Here is a 27746-nt window from a genome sequence, read left to right as displayed (position 1 = left end):
GCGGAAAAGGAGTAAAGGTAATTTCCTGGCTTCTTTTATCCAATTTCTTACAGCACGATGACAAAAGAGCATGTTACATTAGGAGTGTATCAGGTAAGCCTGGATCTCTTCACAGATCTGAACAAACTCCCCTGCCAATGTGGTGTCATCAATGAATGCATAGCTTAAAAGTGTTATCTTGGCAACAGTTGTAGAAACCCACAGGAACCACCCTTAAATGCACATATTTGCTATGAACCAAAGGCATATGCAAATTCTATGCAATTCTACTTCTATGTCTCAGTCACTGGACACTGGAAGGGGCCACTTACCCTGGAAAGTTCCAGTCAAAAGCAGAGATTTGTCCAGTTTTTGCACCGCACCTAAATTCTGTTGTGCACTCCGAGTACCACTGCTAGGTTTCAGTGCTAGGGCAGCACTAGCCGAGTCACTGAAGGATTGTCCAAGCATCGTATGATAGGGAGGGCAGATAGAGGTTCTAGAGGACAACTCAGCTAATTGGCAACTAAGTTTTAACACTCAAAAATATTACAGAAAGTACATATCACAGTAACCAAGTTGGCAAGACCACATTATTTACTTGTAGTACCAGGACAGGCTCAGATTGTTGTGACTATTGTGAAACAGGACTGTGATTGTTTTTTTGTTTGGCATTTCTGCTTCGTTTGATAGTGACATTAGAGAGACAGGAAAGGCAGGGGAGAGAGAAGGGTTGACATGCAACAAATGGCCTGGACTCGGATTCAAGCCCGGGCCACTGCGGTAAGGACTCAGCCTTGACAAGTGGTATGCACTCTACCATCTGAGCCACCAGGGAGCCCCATGAGTATGACTGTTGTGCAACTGAGTACTTCACCACCTGAAACCTCCTTTTGCACTTACTCCAAGTAACTGGTTGTTACATTTTGAAGAGTAGTTGACTTTTTATGCCTTTTTTGATGACATGCTGGAATACCTGATGATGATGGGAGGGTTACATACAGACATCATATCTGGTAACTGGTAGGCCCAGTGCAACCACAGTTGGAGCTCAAGGACAGTGTCACAGGGTAAAATGAAGTGGGGTGGGGGGGTGTCACAAATCTAGGAGGAAAGAAAGTGTGTTTTTTCTATTCCCCAGCTCAAAGCCTTGCATGTAGTTGCCATCTCATGCATAAAGGCCCTGCCAAGTGTTATGACCTTTTCTTTGAGTGAAAAGCCCACTGTGCAGCTAATAGGTGATCTTGATTTTAGTCCTTGGGTTTAGAGGTCTGACATTTCTGTAGGTAAGAAAATGGCAATTTAAAAGCAGCCTGGATTGACCACAAAGTAACACAGATGGAAAGCAATATTTATGAACACAACTTTGTAATTTACTGGCTGGAGCATTGAGTGTGGTGTCAGATGATTTTCTGGACCCGTCTAATGTCTGCGCAGCGCACTGCAAAATTGATTTACTCCTTTGAGAGAGACGCTGCAATATGCCGTGCAACATCTCTGCTTGTGCCTAAGGTTTTTTTTTTTTTTTTTTTTTTTGATCTTCTGGATGACAGGTAAAATGTACGTGGTTCATTAACTCTTACTTGGTCTTTAAGGTATTCAGTGTTAATTTGCACAATTTTGACAACGCCTCTTGTCCTCATTCTAATAAATCCAAGGACCTAGAGGTCAAAAGCCAACAAAACTTATCATTTTGAAGTAAATACTGAGTAAATAAGGCATTAGAGTAATGGACCAACTCAAAAAAGGCAAAAGGTATCGCGATACCTTGAACTCATAAGGTCACAATTCATCCAACATTTTTTTTTAAATTATATTTTAACATTTCCTACAACATGTGCTTTTTTCAGAAGAGGTCCTTAGTAAACCCCCTCTCAGCACATGTGCAGAAATTGTGGCGCCATCTTGTAAGGTTCCTGTTCCTTGCTCCCAAAATGGTGGTTGTGCAAATCATTAACCCTTGAGCACCAACCAGGGAGCATCTCCTCCAGCAGTCATACATGATGGACTTTCTGAGTATGCTTTCATTTTTTTCTTTTGCCAACATCAACCAACTTGTGCAGACACTGCACACGGTAGCCCTGAAGCCCCCACTCCTTTGCACTGAGGTGATTCAGCACAGCTTCTGCCTGTGCATGCAGCACAGCCCGGCAGCCATTGCACCAGGCGGAGCAGCAGCAGCAGCAGCAGCAGCAGCACAGAGGGAACCAGCGCGCTGTCTCCCGGAAGGAGTCGTGATACCAGCCACACTGAGCCACACTGGCGCTGACAGCCATAGAGCGCGGAGGGGCGGGCTCTTTCAAGGATCCTGTCCTTTGTTATTGGCTGAGATGCTGCAATGGTGTAATGCAAGCAAAAAAGGCACATAATGGAAAATACGCAAAGACAAGTATTAGGGACGTGGATCTGCGTGTCACGCCACTATCCGAGGTTTACCAAGACCTTACGCTGTTTGGTCTAAATTAAATAAGCCCCTGACAGAGAGAGGGAGTTAGAGAGGGAGAGGGGGAGAAAGGAGTATTGGTCTGAATGTGAGACCCTTGCACCGTGTCCCAGACAAAAGGAGGCAGTCCGGTTTGCCTAACGGTATCGCAGTGAAGACGGAAGTAGTCGGAAGTGAGAACTATCGCCTCGGCTGTATACTGCTCTCACAGCCCGGCTGAGAAACAAATTGCGTGGCTTTGTGATAAGCCACAGGAGTAACTACAGCACCGGCCATGTCGCCTTCGACCCACAGGGGATGCCCGTATTTACCGTGAACCACGCTAGGACAGCACAGCGCCATCCCGTCAGGGGTCTGGTTGGACTCGTCGGTGAGAAGCCATACTTGTCAAGGCTAGCTAGACGTGTGCTAGCTGTGCTGTGCTAGTTAGCTTATTGAAAAACGTCCAGCATCGTCAGCGTTGGAGTATCTAATATGATAGCGGAGACATAAACCACAACACCGCAGCGGATCTGTGCGTCCTAGGTGAGCCACTGTTTCTTTATGCGTGTGTCTGCGTGTGTACACTGGTAAGGTGTTAAGGTCCGTCAGGCTAAACCTAGCTCATAACAACACAATCAGATGCACTACGCTGCTCACTGGCAGTCGGCTACCCCAGCTTTAGTTATCGACCCTATCGTGATAAACATTACAGCGCGGGGTGATTTCAAAATGCGCTTTCCTCCCCTTATAATTTCCCCGCATAAAAGCTTACGTTTCTCGTGCATTATTTTGGTGAGAAGCAAGTGTCAGTCGTGTAGCCCTACCAGTGTCCCAGGACTGTGGCTGCCCTGTTGATTTATAAATGAAGTTTGGCCACAGTGTCTAATCCTGCATGGCAAGCTCCAGTGCAATTCATTAAAAGGGCTCTCCACCAGAAAGAAGTTGCATATTTAATGTGACATGTGGTAAACAGGGAAAACATCAACATTAATTTTGCACATTTCATTTCTATGTGAAAATGCCATACTACTCATTACACTGAGGGATTGATGCTGAGGGTACTGCAAGGTGGTGATGGAGAAACAGGCAAACTACATGTGTGATTTCACTTTGTGCCCACTTGTTACGTTTGGCACAGAGGTATGCATTCCAGGTTATGAGCATAACTCAGTAATGTTTTGTTTATTTAACAAAACAAAAAACAAAAACAAAAAAAAAGTTTGTGTAAACATGGCTATAAAATAGAACAAAAAAAAAACACTGCCGGTTTAGTGCAGCACATGCCATATTGTTGTTGCCTTAACAAATGTATTGAGCAGACAGAAGCAATGTATCACACCTATTTATTTATTCACTCCTAATTTAAATAACCTTCACTAAGGAGGTTATGAGTTTGATTTGAAAATATAAACATGCTTTTTTAGAGTTTTATTTAATTATACATTATGTACAGTTCAAACTGTTTTCTCAACTAACAAGTCAAACAGCACTTGGTATGGTGGAGTCCCTGATAATCTGTTGTCTGTTGTCTTATATTACACAACTTTTTCTCCAATTAAAGGTCAGACTGACAGTCAGGCTAAGTCAGGAGTAGTTGGCAAACTCCAAGTCCAGTCAGTAGAGAGTATGGAGAAGTGTACTGGGGATACAGACTCTTCTCTGCTAAAGTCAGAGCTGCCACAGTTCTATTAAATGTGTTTGATATACACCGTCTAAATCTGGATGTTATTGGCTAGTGTATACTGAGAAGAGACTAATCTGAAATCTGATCCTGTAAACAGCCAGTGAAAACTGAGAATGGGCTCACTGTGAATTTGCGAATAACATTATGAGCCACTTATAATATCACACTGTTACTGTAGTCTTTTCAGCTCCCACTTAATTGCTCTGTTATGGGCTAGAGTGTGGATGCCCAACCCGAGCCCATCAGGGCTCATCAGGACCCAACAGGTCAACCTAAAAAAAAAAAAAGGAGCGCCCAATCTGCACTCTAGTATGGGATGACAGGTCGGCGTATTTTATTTTAGCGAATAACTTGGACCTACTAAATTTACAATAACTAACAAAACCTGTATTTTATTTTTCCTCTATTTTACCAGCATGTCATGGTAACCAATATAATATAATGGTAAAGCTTCTATTCAAGTGTCAGTTTGGTGTGAGCAGTTCAGTTCAGTTCAGTTCAGTTGCAGGTGACAAATCTTATCTCAAACATGTGTGATTCCAGTTTTTCAGTCATCAAATCACAATCTACAGAATCCTGTTGGACAGTGTAATATTCCATGTCCTTTATAATCTGTTATGATTTCAAAAGTTGTGCGGTAGTAGGACTGGGTAATATATCAATATTATGTTGAGATCGTGATACAAGACTTGTCATTGTGTGGGATTTTGGATATCATAATACGATATGGCATAAATGTCGTCTCTTTCTCGTCTTAAGACTGCATTACAGTAATGAGATGCCATTTACAGATCTTATTAGACTCTTTTAGTTCTGTTATATACCTCTATTTGCTTGGTCATAATATCCACATTACTAAGGGTTTATCAAAAATGTCTATGTGAAGATATTTTATGAAAGCACAGATAGTCATGCTTTTGTCTATATCAGCCAGCCCTAAGTGATACACTCACTGCAGGTATCCGTGGGGTGGTGGATTGAAATGTCCATGCGGATACTAACCTCTAAATTGGAGAAAATTATTAATTTGGGTGGGTGGTAGGTGGATAATTTATGTGTACATGTGGATTCAGATAACATCAGAGCCGATCGGTGCATCACTATTGTACAGTGTATCCAAGGCTTTAATCAACAGGACATTTTGGTTTCCATGAAATTTAGTGCTCCAAAAAGCCTTGGGGTAGTGGTGTAATGAAATGTAGTTTGGTTACACCACTATCCCACTACTCTATTCCCTTCATGGTTTGGTATGCATGTGAACAACGGATTACTACAAAATGTAACCATTGTAATTTTGGTACTGCTGCAATTGTTTTATATCTGTTCATTTTCCTAAATGTCAGTGCAGATTTGCAGTGACAAGATAGGTAAGAGAGCTGTATGCTGTTTTACCCTGAATTGCAAAACAAATGCACCCGTAGTATGGCCACATGAAGAAAGCATGAAGTAGCATCCATGGCTACCCTTTGAATTGGTTATGTACGAGTCAAGGAAAAGGAACAAACATGCACCTTGTTGTTCTGAGGCACTAGCCATATGGATTAAAATGTAATAAAAAAAAAAAAAAAATTGGCTTTCTTGACAGCTTTATCAGCCGACAACATGACATTTGTATGATCAAGCAGAGAGAATTACAGTGAGTTCTCATGTCAAGAAAGGATGTTGAGGCAGATCTATGACACAAGAAAATCACGCGGAGATTTGATAATGCATAGGATATGAGATTTGCTATACATTTTTATCTTAGTTTTAACAGTTTTAGTCGTATTCTATGCCAAGTCCATGCTAAGTCCAGCTGTCACTGGTTAAGGCAACTTTGCTAACATCACTGAGCTCAGATATAATGTTTGACTTTTCCAATACCAGGCAGGAATCAGTTCATTGGTCAGACTATCTTTGGAGGAAGTGGTATACTTTCGACTTACGACTGGCCATTTCTGTCCATCCAGTCTTTTTAGGCACTTATCCAGGACAGGGTTGTGTGGTAGCAGGCTGAGGTCAGCCCAGGCAGTCCTATCCCTGACAACATCCACCATCCTCCAGCAGGGATACAAAATCCCCTCAGCATGTCTTGGGTCTGCCCCAAAGTCTCTTCTCTGTTGTTTGTGCCTGGAACATGTCCACAGAGAGGCGACCAGGAGGCATCTTACTTAGATGCATGAACCACCTCAGCTGGCTCCTGTCTTTGTGTAGTAGCAGCACCTCTACTCCAACCTCTTTGCGGATATCTGAACTCCTCATCATTTCTGCAGCTTGTATGTGCCATCTCATTCTTTCGGCTTTTGGTTACTACCCAAAGCTTGTGACCATAGGTGCAGGTTGCAACAAAGATTGACCAAATTTAAATTGAGAGCCTTGCCTTCTGGCTCAACTACTACTTCATGATAAATCGGTACAACGAACACATGATCGGTGCCACCTCCTCAAGTGGCCTGTCAATCTCCCACCCCATTTTAAACTCACTTGTGAGCAAGACCACAAGATAGTCGAACTCCTCTACTTGAGGCAGTAACATTGAACTTTGCTTATCCTCATCCCGACCGCTTCACACTTGGCTGGAAACTGCCCCAACACCTGCTGAAGGTCCCAGCTTGATCTGGCCAGCATAATCACATCATGTGCAGAGATCAGGCATGCGATCCTGATGTCGCCATACCAGACACTCTCCACACCTTAACTGCACCTTGAAATCCTGTCCATGAAAATCTCAAACAGAATTGATAAGGAACATCCCTGGTGGAATCGGGGACAGAATGGCTCACAGCAGTGAACTTGGCACTCCAAACTCCCTCAGTACCTCTCAGTGGGCACCCTACCCTGGTCCACTGTTCCAGGGCCAGGATGGAATCTGCATTGTTCCTCCTGAATCCACAGTCCTGCAGCTGGTTAGAGTCTCCTTTCCAGTGCCCTGGAGTAAGCTTTCCTGGGGAGGCTGAGCAGTGTGACACCCCGATAGTTGGAGCATACTCTACAGATGAGGACCAAAATGAGGACCACCACCTCATCTGCCACTCCACAGATATGTGTTGCAGAGACACATTAGCCCTTACAGCCCAACAACATCCAGAACCTTAAGCATTTCAAGGCAGATCTCATCCACTGCTGGTGCCTTGCTAGTGCAGAGTTTCCCAACTTCCTCAGTGACCTCTGCTAGTGAGATGGGTGAGGACCTCCCAGATGAGTCAAGACCTTCCAGGATTATTAGATGGAAGCACTTTGCTAACATTCACTTCTTCTGAACGAATTAATGGCAGACTGGTAGAGAGAGAGAGAGAACCCAATCGATCTATAGATAGAGAGAGGATTCCCGTGTAACCACCAGTCCACATTCACGCTCCACTCTCCTCCTCTGATGGCATTTGTTTGGCAAAGTGGGGACTGTCTTTCATTTGATTGATTCAATTCATTTCAGTCCATTCACCAAAATGATTAATTCACTGACTGATTGACAGATTGATTCATTGAAGGAGGCTGATTCAAAACAGAGCGACTCAGCTAGTTCACCTTTCAGTTCAGTCCCAAACATGTTGAAAAGACATGAAAAACTGCTGCCTACCACTTACACAAACTTGGAATTTATGGAGAGATCATCCATTTTCGTCATTTTCATGTACACAGTGAATTAGATTAAAAAGTACTTTACTTGCCCACTCAAGTCACAGACCTTCCTGCAAACTGGGTTGAAAACAAAACTTAACTGGACGTTTGGGTGCCCTTGTTTAACTCCTGAATGGCTCAGTGTGCTGAGGGGACAATGAGTTCTTCAGTTAAACAGCAACTGTCTGGAGCCCTGTACCTGTATTTAATGTAAACATAATCACAATAAAAGTGCAAATTTAGGTCTTGGGATGCAAGCACAACGCATACACACACAGACACACACACAGGCTATGCAGACCTGTGCCTGTGCCTCTGCCTGTGTGAGTCCACATTCCAGAGCCTGCATGTGTGTGTGTCTGTGTGTGTGTGTGTGTGTGTGTGTTACCGAGCTAACATTGTTTCCACCATTTGCTGAGACTAGTGGAGAACAGCAGGTGCATTTGAAGAGTCTGTCAAAACTGAGGTCATGTTCTGATGGGGTTGTCATATTCTTTTTAAAGCCGCTCACTACAATGCAGACAGTGGAATCTGGAATTTTATGAGAATTACTCATTGACCATGGTAGGGCATTAATGGGACCGGCTAACAGGCTAGCCATGGAAACTAATGTCTTGTAATAGAACTAGGTCAGCAGCTTGCTCTTTCCCTCCATCTGGAATGATGTGAGCCCTTGATTAAAGGAAGCTTCATGACTAACCCATCAGTCACTTAAATGACTATGGTCAATCTTGATCTCAACCCTGGCGTAGAATGCACAAGACCAAACTGGGCAATATATCAATATTATATCGGTGTTGTGGTATAGGTATTGTCTAGGATTTTGAATAGGATTGCAGTATGGTGATAAGGCATAAATGTTATCTCTTCCTGGTTTTAAAGGCTGATATCTTGGGACAATTCTGCAAGTCTTCAGTAAATCGAATCTTGATGTTTATATCTTATGTGCATAGGCTTGTTGTTCAGAGGCAGTTTCCAAGGAAAATGGGGAGTAAAATTAAGTGTTTCCATCTATCCATTTTCTAGTTGCTTATCTGGGTGAGGTCTGCAGCAGCAACAAGGCAGGCTGAGCAGCCCAGGTTCTTAGCATCTTCCTCCAGCTTTTCATGGGGCATTCCCAAGCACTCAGATGATCAGGGACTTGTAATCCCTCCAGCAGGTCCTGGGTCTACCCTGATGGCTCCTCCTACTAAATCACTAATGAATGCACCTGGAACTGTGTCCTTTCAGTGTAAAGGAGCAGTGGGTTGGACACCAAGGTCCTCTTTAATTGCTGAACTCACACTGTTAAGCAGCATGAGGCCAGCCACTCTAGAGGAATCTTATCTTGGCTGAGTGTATCCATATATCCACAATGTCATTCTCTCTTACCCAAATCTTCAGGCCAAAAGTAAAGGTTGGACTGAAGACAGACAACTTCATACAGAGATTTGCTTTGTGACTCAGCTCCTTTTCAGCCACCACGGTACACAGTGTAATGCCTGCCTTACTGCAGCCAATGCAGCTTACTGATGGTCAGTCTCAGAATCATCAAGCGTGAGTGAAGGTAAATGTACCATTTTTACAGGAGAAAACCATGGCCTCAGACCTGGAAGCAGAGTCCTGCATGGGTCCATTTTTTCAAACTTGTATCTGTCCTAAACCCGCAAAGGTCAGTACTGCATTTGACCCACCACCTGTAATTTTCTCTAAATTAATTCTGGACCTGTCCGGTTAATGCAAGATCCACAACCCAACCTGTACCCACCGTCACATACAGCTCCATTTTCCAATTAAGAGAAAGTTATTTGTCATTTCAGTTTGGCTAAGCAGCAAAACCACTGAGAGTGTTGTTCTACAATGAATTCCTCCTTTATAATTGGTTTTCACTAATATGTAGTCAGCAATCTGATATTCACCACTTCATCCATGTTTTTTTTTTGTTGTTGTTTTTTTTTTTTTTGACCCAGCCAGATTTTATTCAGGCAATAAGGTAGCGTAATCATAATTTTAAAAATCACAGGCAATTGTAACTTGGTATGTTGTACATTCAAATTTATAAAATGATGCTAGTTAAGATTAAAATAAATAAAAAAACGTTAAAATAAAATAGCCTTTTTTCATCAACCCAAAGCAGAGATTCAATCCTATAACATCACTGAATTGGACACTCCACACCTTGGCTGTGCTGTGAGATCCTGTCATGAATATCCAAGAGGTGACAAGGCCTTCTGTATGCGTCACGGAACGTGGTCATTAGTCTTTCCAAATCCAGTACATGTAAACAGGATTAGCAAATTTCCATGACCCCCTGATTATCCGTGAGAGGATAAAAAGCATGTCCACTGTTTCAGAACTGGATTGGAACTACTCTGACTCTTGAATCTAGCTGAAGAAGACCCAATTCTGATTTTTTTTTTTTTTTTTTTTTTTTTTTGCCTTCACTGTTCACGTTCATCTTTGTTCATGGCCTGAACATTCATCTTTGTTCATATCTGATATCAATCTGAACAGATATCAGTGTTGTCTCTTGCTGAACAACAAACCATGTCATTGACATGTCTGTCCATCGTCTTAATTAAGGAAATAGTGGTGGGGGCATTAATTCCTTGAGTTGTTTCCTGTGGTAACAGTGGTATGGTGGCAGCCTGTCAGCCTTCAAGAAGGGCTTGGACTGAAGCATCTTCTCATATCTATTCAATTTACAACCTCCTGTCTTGCTGATGTTGCTGCTATCCTCCATATTTTGTTTTGGCCCACCACTTTAGATAATGAATAAAGATGTAGAATGAAGAAGGTCTGACAGTAATGTGAGAGTGGGGAAATAATGCATGACCTCTGATCTGACCAGTCAATCTGCTGAGACTGTCTGAAAGTCATTCTCCATAGTGTCAGTACCTCTCTGCTGATTCCAGAGTCACTTGTACCAAACTGGTTCAGAAAACCCTCTTTAGTTTATCAGCTTTACTCACTGCCGGTTTCCACCAGCAGAAATGGGTTGCCTCCATGAGAAGTTCAGGCAACAGTATAGCTGCAGCTTGTTGCAACTGTTTCCAAATTAAAGTTTTGTACAGGATCCATTCTGACTCATTATCACCTACCTTCAGTTGTTTACATGAGAAGTTCATTCTAAGGTGAGAATCAATATCAGCTGAAACAGTCCTTAGACAGATTACCAACAAACCCTCACTATATGAGTGTACCAGGTCTCTTCAACAGCTTCCCTCACTGTTTCAGCTCACCACCAGATGGTGATCATTTGGCAGCACAGTCCTTCTCTTCACCCATGTGTCTGCAACATATGGCATCAGGTCTAATGAATTGACTACATAGTTGATTGTAGATCATTGGTTCAAGGTGTTCAGGTACCATGTAGCCTACACTTGTAAGCCCCCTTGTGTTCAAAAATGGCATTTGTTGCGACCAGTTCTGGACCACCATAGAATTTCAGTAACTAGTCTAACCCCCAAGATGCCGATTTGGTTGGTTCTCACTTTCACTTTAAAGGGTGAGCCGAAAACCCCTAACCTATAAATAGCCAACTTTCCACTATCATGCCAAACATGGCTGAGCTTGTGCCAACACCGTCTGGCTCGGAGATCGAGCTTGTAATGGCGCAGTAGTGGAAAGGAAGCTATTAATTTGCTGGACATACCTTTGGTGATTATCGTGTCTTGGGCACAAGCAAGACACATGCCAGCCCTACCTCCAGGTGTCCCAGCATTGCCAGCATGAGCTCTGGGATTTCTAAATCAAACAACAGAGTTGATAGGTAGGCCTATAGCCTTCTCTTGCACCCCACTCACCCACGCTAATATGGCCAAATACTCACTACTGTTTAGAGTACATGAATGCACATGAATGCAAACAGCAGTCCTGAAACAATCCTGGCAAAAACATAAATAATAGACTAATGGGTACTGTGCTGCCAAAGTGAAGATAGCAGATAAGTTCAGCAAGTGGCAGATTTATGTGCCACTTAGTATGTGACCACCTCTTTCTGTCTATATTCCACTTTTTTGTACAGGTTGCCACTCAGTATCAAATTGCGCTCATGTTCCAGCCAAGAAAAACCTTTTGACACTCTTGGTTTGTCTTGGGGAGCATTCATCAAAAACTGAAGCTTTGTTCAGGTTGTCGTATTTTCTCTGCTGTTGTCTGAGTTTCCTGGTGGAGAGATCCTGTTCGGCCTGTTTTTCAACTGAGGTGTTTTGATTTTTTTAAGTAAAATTTTCTGCTTATCAGTACTATACTCGTTTGACAGTCTGACAGACTAACTGTTACCTCCTCTGTATTTCTATTGTTGTGGGCTGGGTGTGATTGATGGTGGCTACACTGAATCATGTCAAGGTTAGCAGTATTTGGGACTTGCAAGAAGCTTGAAGGGTATTGGTAGTTCCACCTTCCTCTCCCTTACATGGTCAAGGTTGCACTCAGTCATCTTGCTAAACTGCTCACTTGAAACCTAACATCCTGACACATAACCGACCTCTATGAAGCTAACACAGGCAACCACAAAACAGGCAGTGAATACAGAAAATCTATAATTAGAATAGAAAGTGTTTAGTTGGCATGCCAAAGAGGCTATTCCTTTATTCAGACAATTTGAAAATGGAGGACAAAGCCGTGACACAGACAAGAAGGTTTTGTCAGCATGCAGTCCCTTGCCAGTACAGGCCCATATGTGGCTCAGAAGCCCCTCTCACCCATGACTTTCATAAAATGAACAGATCAAATTAAAAGTGAATGTTGCAGTTTCTGTTGTGCAGACAAGACATGCCTTTATGCTGTTTTACTCTAATGCAACCATTAACACAGCACTGGCAGTACCTTTAACTTCCACTGTTGTCATTTTCCAGAATTTCACAAAAAAATTTGTCTGATCTTTGAATTGTAGTCTTTCCATATGCCTAGAAAACATCCGACTCCCGACTCCGGTAAGACAAGATGGGGCAGTGTGTACATCTATGTAAACAACAACAGGTGTATGGACAATACAGTTATCGCGAGACACTGTTGCACAGATTGGAGTTTTTAATGATCAAATGCAGACCTTTTTATCTACCAAGAGAGATTTACGGCAGTCTTCATTACAGCAGTCTGTGTTCACCCCTGTGTCAATGCTAAGCTGGCTATGGAAAAGTGCGCAATGCTATCAATAAGCAGCTTGAACAAACATCCTGAGAGCGCCTTCATTGTAACAGGAGATTTTAATCACTCCAATCTAAAGACTGTTTTACCCATGTTTACCCCGAGCACACCTTTTAACCATTTTAACGTGAATGAAATAGCCTTCGGCAGCCAAGAAGTTCTGGAACAGTTTTGTTGTTGTGGTTTCTCTGTGGTGCAGCACGGAGCTTCGTAAAGATTAAACTATTTTTCTTCCAGTGAAAAAACACGTTGAACCCAGTCACGAGATGTTCCTTTTCACTAAGACAAAGTTTAAAATAATCATTGAATGAATTAAATATTGATACGAGGCAACTGAAAAATAAGCAATTCCATTGTAGTGAATGGAGGTGGAGGCTCTATTGTCCAACTAGGGGGGAGTGGCTACGCAGAAGAAAAAGCGCTGATTGGTCAGTCAGGGACCATTCAGGAGCCAGATAAAGGGTCAATTTATTTATTGTACATTTTGTCACCTGTTAACAAATATGCACTTATTTTTCTATTTAGCAGAAATGCATTTGGGGATTTCATAGGGCCCTTGTACATATGTTTAGTAGTAATATTTATTTCCCTTTTACAGGCCCACAAAACCACAGTGAAGATTTGGATGACGGTGGACATTTTCTACACCAGGTACAAATGGCATTTGGTGCCAGCACTTTTTTGTTTTTATTGATTTATATATTTTAATGTATTTATTTTAGCTATTTTGTGATGATTTGTGAGATACTGTGCATAATTAGTACCCAAAGCTAACACTTGTATTGTGAAAGTATTTCAGACAGATACAGACTGACACAACATTAAAAAGAAATCATCACATTGCATGTTACATCTAACATGGAAATTACTGAGCAGGTGATATAAAGAAATGTTGCTACGTGTCTTGAGGTTCTATGAGTTTATGATGCCATGGCCTGTTTTCTGTGTTTCCACACTTGTATGAAAATTTGTAGGGGTGAGCTATATAGTCAGCAAATGTGACTATTTGTTAAGGATAGGCTAAATGTTTTTTCTACAACTGCTGGCTGACTTGTACTGAACCAGTGTAATCTGGAAAGGAGCAGCTAGACGAGATGATTGTAATGATCTAGACAGGCAGAACCGGTTTTGAGTGGCTGGCTGCCTTTAAGATCATGAAAAGAGCAGAAGCAAGTATGACAGGATGATTGTGGATGGAGCACCTCATTGGATGTGTTTGCTGCTGTGTTCTTCTGGTGTGCTGCATGCTGCAGTGAGCATTTATTGCATCCAGCTAAGAATTGATTGCACAAACTTAATGATAGGTGGAAAAACTCAAGGAAAGGTGTTTCTAGGCAGGGGTTATACTACGCTTTTTTTATTTCCCAGCGAATACAGTCTGTAGAACCCAGATTCTACATCTGTTCTTCTGTGATTTTATCCTAATATGTTTTACATCTCTTCCACTGCATAGCACAGAGCAATTTGCTAAAGCTTCAGTATATTTTGTCCTGTGTTTGATTTTACTAGCGCCTCATAGTAATGTGACATCTGCAAGCAGCAGGTCTGTGATCCCACTTGTTATGTCTTTGATCCCCGTTGGTTTGTGTGGTACAAATCTTTCAGTCATCAAAATAAAATTTTCAGGATTCAATCTGTTAGTGTAACATTAGGTAACATGAAGTCTACACACGGAGATGTGCAAAGGTCCCACGGTTTCATAAAATGATCCTTTTGATCACGTATTGATCTTCATTTCTGATAAACATTTTGATCACACTGGCCTTGTTCATGCTGCCAAATCTTTTTTTGGCATACCCAGATTGTATCTAGATTGATTTTAGAAGGTCTGGACAGGAAAAAAACAACAACACACACACATGAAATGTGATTGCAAATCTGATCCAAGCCACATTTGGAGGTGAGTTGAAATGAGATTCCAAACAGATTTCTAAAGACGCATCTCGGTCTGGATGCTCTGGACACTCAAATAGGATTTGTAAATGTCTTATTATATCACTCACAACGCGACACACAACAGCGACGTAAAATCCCAAGTGACAGGTGCAGCAGAGCAGCTCACCGGCTGAGCAGAATCCATGCTGCTACTAGCAGAGTGATATGGAGGACAACACAGAGACCGAAAGTCTGTGGACAGATGCTGAAATAAATTGTCTGCTGGCACTGTGGGGAGAGGCTGCTGGACATTTTGCTTGCTTCCATACTGGAAAGCTGCATCAGCAGCATACGTACTTACTGACACCTACGTCATTACCATAGCAACCCATGAAGATAGGTCAGTGATGTCTGGACACACGAATCCGATCTAAACATTTGCAAGTAACGGTGTGGACTGTCAGTCTTTAAGATCTGATTTAATGGGGCTCCCCGGTAGCTCACCAGTAAGAGGGCATGCCACTTGTTAGGCCTGAGTCCTGATTGCAGCGTCATGTGTTCAAATCCAACCTCAGGCCATTTGCTGCATGTCATCTCCTCTCTCCCCTGCCTTTCCTCTCTCTCTGCTGTGACTGACAGATAAAGCAGAAATGTCAGAAAAATGATCTCAAATGATCTGATTTGAGAAACAAATCTGATTTGTTTGCAGTCTGAACAAGGCCATATTAATCTTAATTCCTGATGAAGATTAGTATGTGACACGAAACAATGATCATTTTATTAATTACTGGAAGCATTATACATATGAGTGTGCAGACTTTACATTATATCAAGTTGTTGCATGTCTGACACCTGAATTTCTCGTTTTGATGTGTGTGCTTGATCTCTGTACAAGGGTTGATCAGCTTACTTCGGGAAGTGGCTTGAAGTCCCACACTGTCTTAAGAGTGTAGATTTGTATGAAAAAATGATTCTTGAATTAAATGGGTAGCCAAGGCAGAAGATTGCCATAGTGTTCTTAGGTGAAAGATGAAAAGGGCCTGGACCAGGAGTTGTATCATTTCCCTTATAGAGCCAGTTCACACAAAAGATCAATGATGAAACAAAACAGTTTTAGAATGTTGCAGAGAAAACTTGGAGTGCAGAGCTACCTTATTCAATCAAGCCAGCTGGTGGCATTGCCTGCAACCGAGCTTGCACAGTATCATAATAAGACATTCCTGATGTGAAATGCTGTCCTGATAGTTGGTGTTTTCCCTGTGTATCGAAGGTGACACCAACTCCTCTAAATAACAAAACTCCTTTGGGAATAATGGGAAAAATTGACAAAAGAAGGGAGATTTCTTGTCTGAAGTTCATGGCAGTATTTTGCATTTGCTGGTTGGGTATTCTTGTCTTTCTCCTTGTCTGTCTCTTGTTGATTCACATCATTTGTAACCACACTGTTTCTAACAAGTTTTATTTAGCATTTATTATGATACACTTTTGTTTAACGCCACACAGATGGTGACAGAGTGTGTCTGGATGTGAGACAGGTAGCTGCTTTCATGGGAAGTTGGGCTTTGGCATGTCCATCTTGTAAATGTCACCAACCAAGGCAACAACATGGCACTCACACTGTTTCTGTGGGAGAAACTAATGCTGTCAAGAAGATGAAACTCTGAAATTCCCTCGACGGGGAATACAAAGGAAGAAATACATTTTCCTGAGTTGTTAGTAAAAACTGTGTTGTTCATATTTTGTAAATGATACTCTGATGTCCAAGTCCCATGAAGTCAGCATGTAGCTACACTGCAGAGTATCCAGCTACACACTGAAAAGTCAGCAATTACAAACACTAAAATGAAGAAGGTCCTTATTTTGGAAATAAGCAAGGAAGGCATTTTAGGCAGGCATTTTGCAGGACAGCTAAGTTTTGTGGACGTTTTGTTTTTTAAACATAACCACCAGCCTCTGAGGAATCCCAAGGTGATCCCAGGCCAGCCTCTATGTAGTCCCCTAAGTGTGTTCTGGGTCTGCCCCAGGGTCTAGTTCTAGTCAGATGTGCCAAGAACGAGACTCCCAGAAGCATCTTACCCACAAGTCCAAACTACCTCAACTGGCTCTTTTTAACACGGAGGAGCGTCGACTTTACTCTAAGCTCCTCACCCTGTGCGTAAAGCGTTGTCCACTGTCTCATTCTTTCATTCACTGTCCAGATCGCTTGACCACTGGTGAAGGTTGGAATGTAGATCGGCCAGTAAATTGAGCTACCACTTCATCATGACAGTCAGGCACAATTACCTCGTGACTGCAGCTGCTGCCCCAGTCCATCTGTCAATGTTCCGCTCCTTTTAAACTCGCCTCTGAACAAGATACCAAAATACTTGAACCCCTTCATTTGAGGCAATACCTCCCTCTTAGCTCGGAAGAGGAAAATCACTTTTTTTTCTACAGAGAACCATAGCCTTGTACCTGGAGGTACTCATCCTAACTTCACACTCGGCTGCAAATCACTCTAAAGCATTCTGGAGGTCACAGTTAGATGAAGCCAACAGGACCACATTATTTTTAAGCAGAGAAGCAACCCTTTTTAAATGGGCTTCATTTTTTGAGGGTTTCTGTTTTGTTGTGGAAACCCGGCATTAGGAGCTGATACATTATTTTGACATTGTACCAATAAGAAAACTACATAGGGTAATAGCAATACAATACATCCAATGATCCCACTCATATCAGTGTTAGGGTAAAGAGCTGGTCCACTGTTCTGTAGCCAGGACAGAATTGTTTCTCCTAAATCTGGGTTTCCATCACCCTTGAGAGGATCCTCAACCCTCTCCAGTCAAGCCTTGCCAAACCTCTCCAGTCCTCCTTTTCAAAAATGGGTACCACCACCCACCTGCCACTCCACATGCACTGTTCCCAGCATCCACGTGACAATGAAGAAATGTTAGCCATGACAACCCAATAACATCCATCGCATTTCAAGATGGATGACATCCACTCCTGGCCTGTGCCTGGCCACTACAAAGGTTCCCAACTACTTCAGTGACTTATTCCGCTAGATAGATCTCTTTGACATCCTCTATGGTGTGCAACGTTGAAGATGAATTTCACACGATGTTGCTATGGCAGACGACTACACTGAGGGCGTACTATGTGCAGTGGAAAACCAAATCCAAAAATGTACCTGGTACCAAAAGCAAGTAGAGACAAGTCGAGTTGAAACATATCATGCGGTGGATCTCACTGTAAACCAAGAGGAGGAAAGTTGAAGAAGTTGATTTTAATTTAATTGTGAGGATCATATAATGAAAATGGCAGGCTCCTCAACACCCTTAGTTTTCTGTTTGCAGGATATTGGTCTACAAATTATTTTTGCATCAAATGTTCTGCAAAAGTGAGAGCACACATTTTTCACATATTTGCTATTTGTGATGCGTGGACACCATCTGACTGGTTGCAGTGGCAGATTTCTGAGTTGTAGTGTATTAATAGAATTCTGTTGGCTTGCACATTTGAAAAAAAATTTCTGTAACCATAAAAAACATTATATCACTGTCTGAGTACCTATTACTGCTGCCATAATAACGTCATTGCAAATTGTGTCAAATTACACGTGTAACATGAGTGTAGGACAAAACTGCACAGTCTTAAGACAATCATCAAATTAAATCAGATAGAATTTTGATTGCATATTTTGTGAAACATTTGCTTATTTTCTTAGCTTGTATCAAATGCAAAAGAAATGACTAAATAAATTTATAAATTCCTCTACCTACTATTCCAGGTTCCCATTCAGATGCAAGACGTATCAGCTTGGACCTGGCCCATGTAGGACCAAGTGGAGGTCAGAGTCCTCTTGTTATTATTATTATTATCATTGTTATTGTTACATTTATTTACAGTGGTACAAAAATGGAGTGGTTTAATTTTATAACTCTGTCCTTTTTTGTCTTCCCAGGACTGGGTGAAGGGACATAGCCCGCAGCTTTCAGTCTTGCAGAGAATGGCTCATGGGTGGGATTCATATTTTCATAACATTCAGCCATTGTCATCAGACCCAAGGTCTTTGAGAGGGTCTTCAGAATCACAGGGAACTCTGTCCCAGCATACAGAGAACTTCACCGGACATCATGACTTCTCTAACATCGTTGCTTCCCAAGAGGCCCCATCATCAAACTTAAGCTTCAACACAAACTTTTATTCAAACCCCGGTATTAGTAGAACAGACTGTGTTTATCAGAAATACTATGGTGAAATGCCATGGCAACCTGATGGACAACAAGTAGCCCAAGACTGCTTGCCAAGCTATGGAAGTAGCAACATCCCAGATTTAGCCACAGATGGATTATCTACATCAGGACATTTTCCCTCATCTTTTGCAGCAAATCTGCAAGAACTTAAGCAAGAGTGTGGAATACTAACTTCATCCTTTCTTCAGGACTACTCGGATGTAAGTAGTTGCTCAGAGGCAGATGTCAATGAAACAAGGCCCTCTTGTAAATTCATGACAAGTAATTCAGATTCAAAACCTTTGACTCCTACTGGTAATATGGCATATCCCATGGCAAGTCTGTGTGCTAATATGTCGGAAACTACTTTAGTTTTGGCTAATTTATCAAAGAGTGAGACAGGAGATCACTGTGCACAGGACAAGATGGAAAATGTAGAGAAAGTTGTGAAAACTTGCATACAAAATGATAATATTTCAGGTACTAATATGATAGCTACAACTACTGACAGTACTGAGGATAATATTAAACCTATTGTTTGTCATGAGGAGCAGCAGCAACAACAGGGGGTAGATATGGAGGAGGAGCAGCCTTTCACACAAGAGACACAATCAGACACCCCCATAGGTGCTCTTGGAAACTTGACAGAGGATGTAGCACAGGAGGAACCAGATGGCCCTGAGGAAAAGCAGTTATGTCCTAAACAAGAGACGACTGTAGTTGTTTCATATAGCATGGCTTCCTGTGGCAGTACTGGAGAAGATGACTTAAATAGTCAAGTCAAGGAAAAGGAAAGGAGAGAATCAATAGAAAATCACAACAAAAGCATGGTTTGTGATGAGCAGAAAAATTCAAGTCTAAGCCCAGTGGATGATCAAAATAATGTGAGGAAAGATAACCAAGATGATCAGGTCAAAGAAATACAACAATCTACGCATGAATCTGCAGGTTCAGAGGATATCAAGGTGTTAGATTCTCAAGATGCAACTCATGAACCGAAGGAATACACATGTACCACGGCTGCAGCCAGCTCCGCAGCCAAAGAAAATGACGGTCATAGTTTGGAAAGCAATGATCAAGATAGTCTGCCTTTGAAAAGTAGGCCTGAGTGCATTATCAGTAGTGGTTCTGTTGAGGAAAGTAACTGTGAATCTGTTTGCACTGGTGAAGATAAAGAGCAAAGTGTTTCTAGTCAAGTAATATCCTGTGTACAGCCAAACAACTCAAGCGTCCACCTAAATCCCTGCCTAGAAAAGGAATGGACAAGTCCAGCAGTGGATACAAATTCATCCCCTTGTCCAGATGAGGAACAGCTGGTGCAACAAAGTCATATGGCCATAGAACCATCAGGGCTTAGTGAAGATGGTGCTGAAAATTTAGGAATATCATCTCAGGAGTTAAATACATCTGAAGAAGTGCTTGGTATGTTGTATGGTGAACCTCTGTCAAGAGAAGATTCTCCCTGTGAAGCTGATGAAACAAATTCAAAAACTAATCAGGTTGAAGGAACATCTGTAGCCGGAAATGAAAGTGAAACCATTAAGCATTTGGAGGTACAATCACCTCAGCTGAAATGCTCTTTACAAATGAGAAAACGTCTGCAGCCAGTTGTCATTTTGAAGACTTTAGAGCCAGGAAGTGCAACAAACAAGGCATATCACTGTGCCCATTGCCAACACACAACTGAAACTGTAGATAATCTCATTGAACACCATCATTGTAGCCACTCCTTGCACAAATTCCGATTTTGCCCAACCTGTAATGTCTACTTGATGAGTAATGAACAAGTAGAAAAACATTTCTGTGGTGTAACTGATGAGGCCTCTCAGCTGTCATTGGATTCAACCTTAAAAAAGAAAAAACACAGACATTGCCCTTACAAGTGTAACAAGTGCATGGTGACATTCTCCAAATTAATTCATTATATCAAGCATATGCGGACTCACACAGGCAAAACACCATTTAAATGTGATGGATGTGGCTTGTATTTTGCACAGAGTAGCAGCCTGCACAGACACCAGCGTGTTATCGGTCGATGCCAGGGCAGGAGAGTTACTGATTCTGCTACAAACTCTGATGCCGCTATCAGTAAAACTGAAACAGAAAAGCCGAAGGGCTTGGTACCAAACAGCCCATACACCAGCCTACCTGAATGTTACGTGAAGCTTGTAGATGTCTGTAGGACCAATACATGTCATTTATGTCATAAAAGATTCTTAACTCCAGAGAAACTCAAAAAGCACAAATACAATGTACACAAGGGGAAGAATGGGGCAGTTGTGCTTAATCAGTGCATCAAAAGTGCCAGCCAATCTCTGCAAAATGGAAGCAAAGAAGCAAGAGGAAAACACATTTGCCCTTTTTGTCCACGGGTTTTCAAGTACTCCTACAACAGGGCACGACATCTGCGAGACTGTGTTAGAGATTTAACATTTGGTGGCAAGGGAAAACTTGGCAAAAGATATCAATGTCCCATGTGTCGTGCTACCTTCTCTCTTTCATCCAACAGACGTAGACATATTAAAAACACGTGCCTGAAAGAATATCTCAGTCGGCTTGCAAAGAAAAAGACTGAGTGTAAGGACAATGATGAAAAGGAAAAACAAATACCTCCAGCTTCAACAGCACCTCAGAAAGTGCCACGCTACAAATGCAATCTATGTCCAGCAGTTTTTTGCCATGCATCTGGTAAATACAGACATATGAAGAAACATGAGGTGTTTAAACTCACTGGTAAATTGTTCAAATACAAGAATTCAAGTTTTTTCCCCATTTCTAAGCAAACAAATGTCAGTAGTGAAAAGACTGAAGAGTGTAAGGATACATCAAATTCAGACAAACCCAGTAGCAGCCTTTCCCTCACCTGTCGCTTTTGTGGAAGATGTTTCAGCAGCTCATGGTCTCTGAAGAAGCATGAACGCAATCACAGAGGTGAAAGACCTTACCGCTGTTTGGAATGTGGCAAAGGGTTTAAGAAACATTCCTACCTGAGTGCTCATAAAATGGTTCACCAGCGAAGGATACAATGTACTGTTTGCAGAAAGATTCTTCCAACTATTGGGGAACTGATTCAGCACAGAAAATCACATCTTAAAAAGGGGATGCTGCAATGCCCAGACTGTCCAATGCAGTTCCGGTTCCCTGTGTATCTACTGAGACACATAGCAACCCACAAACATGTGGAAAAGAAAGAATTGACGATGGAAGAGAGCCCAACACTAAAACCAGAAGAGGCCTCAAAATCAGCAGACAAGGAGGAAAATCAGCAAGAGGAAAACCAGCTACAGTGCTCCTTATGCAAAATGACTTTTCAGGATCCCCAGACACTACGAAAGCACTGTCTGAAACATATATCCGGGGCCTCCTCACGACAGTGTCCATTCTGCAAACGTAATTTCAGTTGTCGTCGCTATTTACTTCGTCACATGCATAAACACACTGGAGGCAAACCTTTTCCATGCAGTAACTGTGGGAAACAATTTTACCGTGAGGTTTACCTTAAACTTCATCAAGAAAAGTGTTTAGCTACCAAACCCAGACATGTAGTCATTACTCAAACAGATAAATGTAACAAATCAACTCAGTGTCCCTACTGCCCACGTTTATTTTCCAGGAGAAACCGCTTGAAACAACACATTAATGGCCACAAGTCAAATACACTGGTTGTCTGCTCAAAATGTGGGCAGTTCTATGGATATACAAAGTTAACACAACATGCGAGGGACTGCAAAGGAACGTTAGAGCTCAACATCGGTTTACCATCTCCTAATGGTCGTTGTGGTAAAAATAATCAAAAGGGTCATGAAATCCCTCTGCAGAACAGTGCTACTAAAACCAAGATGCTCCAACACAGCTGCTCTCACTGTCCTCAGAAGTTCAAATACAGGTCACTTCTCTTGAGACATCTTGTTTCCCATACTGGTGTGCAACCTTATGCATGTATGCATTGTGGCCGTAGGTATAGCAGCCAGTCGATGTGTTTGCAACATGAAGCTTTCTGTGATGGTGTTTACAGAGAAGTTCAATCAAAGGTCAAGAGTGATGTTACAACAAAATTGTTGGATGCATCCTGCATCAAATTAGGAGAGAAGCGTCAAGCAGAAGGTGAAGGTGAATACAAGTGCAAATTCTGTACAAAGACTTTTATGAAATCTCGAAACCTGAGACGCCACATTTTGACACATACTGAAGTCAAGCCTTATCGCTGTAAAGCCTGTGACAGTTGCTTTTCCAGGTACGATCATCTGAAAGTACATCAGACTCGCTGTAAAGGGAAAAGACATCGATTGGAAGTCTGTATACCCAAAATCAGTTTAGATGATGTGGGGAAGGGTTGGCAAAATAAGTTGGATAAACTTGCTATTGAAAAGCAGCAGATATTTCAGTGCAACATCTGTTCAGCAAGCTTCGCGTCTCAGTCTCAATTGTCCCGACACTTCACTATGTTCCATGCTGCAAAGTCATTTAGCTGCAGTGGCTGTGATGCATCATTTGCCCACGAAAAGTCTCTGAAAAGCCATAAACAGCTCTGTAAGTGCAGTAGTGTCTCCACTGAAACAAATGGTTCTCTTCCAGTTAGAACTAATCCCCAAACAGAAAATGTGACAAAGCAACTTCATGGAGTGAGGAGTAAAATTCTGCAGAGGATCCAGCCTTATTTTAACAAAAAGCATAAATATGCCTGCAATTACTGCCCTCGATTTTTTGGAAACAGCTGGCAACTGAGAGTGCACACCCGCCTGCACACAGGTGAGAAGCCATATGTCTGTGACAATTGTGGTGAAAGATTTATACGGAAGGATTATCTGCAACGTCATTCGGTAAAGTGCAGCCATAGAGATGAGCAAATGGACCCAGTGCTTTGTGATCGATGTGGAGGGTTTTTCTCTAGAGCCAGTCTTGAAAGCCACAGAAAAAGCTGCATTTCCACACCAAGCCTATCTGTCGTCAGTCAACAGTCCAAGCCTAAGCCAAGTCCACCCAAGGGATTTTCATGTGCATACTGCAGTTCCCGTTTCTTGATATTTTCACAGCTCCAAGAACATTTTTTAAATGCACACAAGCAAGACACAGGTTTGAAGCCACCAGCATCCACTGCTCCTCTACAGCAGCACCTGTCAAATATAGTGACCATCAAGGAAGAGCCATTCGACAGGGGAGAGGGTGATAAACAGCTGAGTGGTGATGGCAACCTATTGTTCGAACAAGATGAGGCTTTTGATGAGATGGACAAACCTTTTTCCTGCCCAAACTGCAACATGTGCTTTAAAAATAAATCTGGGCTGACTGGCCATTTGCGTGTGCATACAAAAGAGCATCCTTTTACCTGTAAAAGATGCAAGAGAGGCTTCTGGAATAAAAATCTACTTCGTAATCACTACAGGAGATGTAGAAGACTTGTAAGTGTTGCTAAGATTAATTCTAACCTGGATTCAGTCATCTCAGAAATGGATGTAGTGCTTAATGACTCTGATGTAGTGTTCAAACAAGATTCCCAAACAACTGCCACGGGGGGTTTACTGAGCATCTCCAGTAAAGACATACCAAAGCAGAATTCAAGAGGAAACCAGGAGCAGAGCAACTTATCTAGAGAAAAGAAAACTGTGCAGTACCAATGTTCAGAATGTGACAAGAGCTTCACAGATGGTTTAATGCTCATTAGTCACCTAGAAGACCATGGAAGAATGGAACAAGAGAAAAAACGTAATACATGCTCCAAGTGTGGGCGGGTATGTGCCAGTCAAGGAAATCTTGAAAAACACATGAGAATGCATGGCATTCAAAAGACACATTATTGCCCTGACTGCTTTAAGCTATTCCCCTCCTTAGCTGAGCTTGAAATCCACAGAGCAAGTCATGACCCGAGTAAACAATTTGCTTGCAAAATATGTAAACAGAGGTTTTGGACAAGGATATCTTTGTGTAGTCATTACAGTGAAAGCCATCCAAATGATGCATACACTTGCCGCTTCTGTAATAAGAGCTATTCAGTGAGAAAATCGCTTGTTAGACACTATCGGATGAGGCATAAAAAAAGTCGGATACATGTCAGTATTGATGGCTCTCTGAAGCAAAAAGGGAGCACTGAACAACAATCCAGCAGCCAAGTCAGTGTCACTAGTGAAAGTGATGACAGCAAAGATGAAAATAATCATACTGAGGACAGTGACTCAGACACAGCACCCTACTTCCCCTGCCATGTCTGTGGCAAGACATTCCTTACATCAGAAAGCCTTGAGGATCACCAACGATGTCACCTTGGTGAAAAGCCACATGAATGTGCAGAGTGTGGTAAATGTTTTTTCCAGGCATCCCAACTGCAACAGCATCAGCGAATGCATAAATCGGAATTTCAGTGTCAGACATGTGGCAGGGGCTTTGTTTCTCTCTTTGCATTGCGCAAACACAAGCATACGCATGGTAAGAGCCGTCCATATCGCTGCTCCAAATGCCTCCTCAGTTTCACAGGACCCTCACAGCTGGCAGAACACATGGCCACCCACCGTGAAGACAATTTTCCATGTGACATATGCAATCGCACATTTTCCTCTAAGAGTAGTCGAGCTGAGCATCGAAAAAGACACGCTGAGTCAGGTGGTTGTCTCCCATCTTTAATTTCACCAGAGGAACAAAGAAAGTCTCCATCTCTTTCTGACTGCTCCTTGACAATTGCAAAAGAACTCAAATATCGCTGTGGAATTTGTAATGAGCGTTTCAAAGACCCAGAGGAGCTCTCAGAACATGGTTGCAGGGAAGCCAAGGAACGACCATATTCATGTCCAAACTGTAATAAACATTTCCTGCATGCATCTCACCTGAAAAAACACACGGCCACCCATGAACAACAACAACTCAGTGTGTATCACTGTAATCAATGCAACGATACCTTTTCTTCCTCTCAGCATTTCCTAAACCATTTAAAGAATCACGGTGACAAGAATGGTGCAGCAGACACTGTGGAAAATGACAGAGAAGAGCATACAAAGGCTTTCAAATGCCCATTATGCCAAGAGAATTTTGCTAATGCCACCGAACTGATAAAGCATTTCCCAGTGCATTCTGATGATGCCCATGAATGCAAAATTTGCAAACTGCAGTTTCTCTCTAAAAATAAGCTTGAAGAACATGAGCGTTGTCATCTGACTGCAGCTACACAATTTGAATGCACTGAGTGCTCCCAAAGCTTTTTGGGAAGCGATGCTTTCCGCCAGCATCACTGCTCCCGTCGCCAGCATGCAGCAGAAAGTGAATATCCATCAAACAGAAATTCCCCTGTCCCTTGTAGTCAGGCAGTGGCAGAGGAGGAAGAGGTTGATGTTACTGGGGAGGACTTGTATAATTGCCCTGTTTGCGCAAAACGTTTCGCCTCTAAAAGTGGCCTCTTGGAGCATCAAAATAAAGAGCATCCACATGAAAAGCCATTCAAATGTGAGTTTTGTGGAAAAACATTCACACTGAGGCGGTATCTTAGGGACCATGAGCGAAGACATCGTCAAAAAATTGACACTGAGAAGAAACAGTTTAAATGTTCTCAGTGCCTCGTTACATTAGACACACCACAAGATCTGTCCTTGCATATGAGAATGCATGCTGAACGAGAAGTTGGAGAGCATCGTTGTGATATGTGTTACAAGTCATTCAGGCAGTTGTCCCTTCTTAGGCACCACCAAGAAAGTCACGTCGGGCAAGTTGTGTATGAATGCACAGAATGTGACAAGGCCTTTGCTTTTCCTCACCTCCTGGAGGAACATCAGCAGACTCATGCAGGGTCATCTGTGTAATTGCTGCTTTCACTAAACCCTCTACCTTACATTCCCCTCTCCCTCATAAATATTCTGACTTAACTAACTTGAAACGATCCGTTTAATCGCTAGCTAAATCTGATTTGTATTATTTGTCCATTACAAAAATAGCGGTTCTTGATTTGTTGTTACAACTAAGCATATTCTCATTTATAAACAGTTGTTAATACTGTACATAGTTTGAGTTCTTGAAAAGACATTTGTATACAAAAAATCAAATTTGAGCTGGAGTGTGCCAGAAATCTTGTTTTGTGATGTAGGTTGTAATACTCCTGTGACCTCAAATTGCAAATGTGTAAATGGTGTAAAGTTGTTAAATTTTCTCTGTGCTGAATACAAAGCATGATTGGTTAAAATGTTTAAGATGTGTCTTTGGTGAGGGATCAGATTTTTGATGTATTGGGTTCAGCTGACAGTTATTTTGAAATGGTTTGCAGTTGATTTTGCTGACACTTAAAATGTAAAATATATACATCAAATGGGTAATTTTAAACCATTTTGTATTTTCTGAAATTCCTTTTCGATTTTTCATTTAATGAAGACAGGAACATGTTTAAATTTTCAGTTATATAATCTTGGTTCTGTAGTGAAATTAAGAGACATAGATTTCATTTTTTTATGTAGACATTTGAAGTCTCTTGTACATTGATATTTCAAGTGTTTAAACTGGATGAACTTTTCATAACCTAAGGTATTACCTTTAGTCTGAAAATTCAGCTGAAGCATACAAGAAATAAATAAGTCAACTGCAGAATTTGAGTTTGGGTCGTATTTGTATTTCTTTGTATTTTAGCTTTCAAGTAGGTGTATTAACCACGTAGCTCTAGGTATTGACCAACTACAGTAATGTGACAGAAACACAGTGTCTCTGGAGTATGATGTTGTGCTAGTATTAGTATTCTATTGGTCCTTGGAGGAGAAATTTGTGCGTTTGGTTTGGCTCCATCCACAATGAGGTCAAAACACAGGAGTAGCTGAAATGGAATAGCTGATAAGGATTTGACTGATCACTGGTCACACCATCACTACATATCTGACAG

At 41.9% G+C, this 27746-nt stretch overlaps 1 protein-coding gene across 2 annotated transcripts; it reads left to right on the top strand.

Annotated features, from left to right (window-relative positions):
* znf1035 (zinc finger protein 1035) lies at positions 1–27465 on the top strand. Of its 2 annotated transcripts, none has more exons than XM_030073297.1 (4): positions 1–17; positions 13414–13466; positions 18460–18519; positions 18634–27465. In XM_030073297.1, the coding sequence occupies exon 4, from the start codon at positions 18679–18681 to the stop codon at positions 26683–26685; it is 8007 nt and encodes a 2668-aa protein (XP_029929157.1). In that variant the 5' UTR covers positions 1–17; positions 13414–13466; positions 18460–18519; positions 18634–18678; the 3' UTR covers positions 26686–27465. The 2 variants fall into 2 exon arrangements, with proteins under 2 accessions (XP_029929157.1, XP_029929156.1); XM_030073296.1 differs by lacking the exon at positions 1–17 and adding an exon at positions 2349–2947.
* Positions 27466–27746: the final 281 nt, after the last annotated feature.

This window comes from Myripristis murdjan, chromosome 16 (assembly GCF_902150065.1).
Source record: "Myripristis murdjan chromosome 16, fMyrMur1.1, whole genome shotgun sequence".
NCBI lineage: Eukaryota > Metazoa > Chordata > Actinopteri > Holocentriformes > Holocentridae > Myripristis > Myripristis murdjan.
Note: the sequence above shows the minus strand (reverse complement) of the source record. Positions and strands in the feature narration are given on the sequence as shown.

What these genes read in the sequence shown, in the direction of transcription:
- znf1035 (XM_030073297.1), top strand. Translation starts at nt 18,679, where the DNA reads ATGGCTCATGGGTGGGATTCATATTTTCATAACATTCAGCCATTGTCA.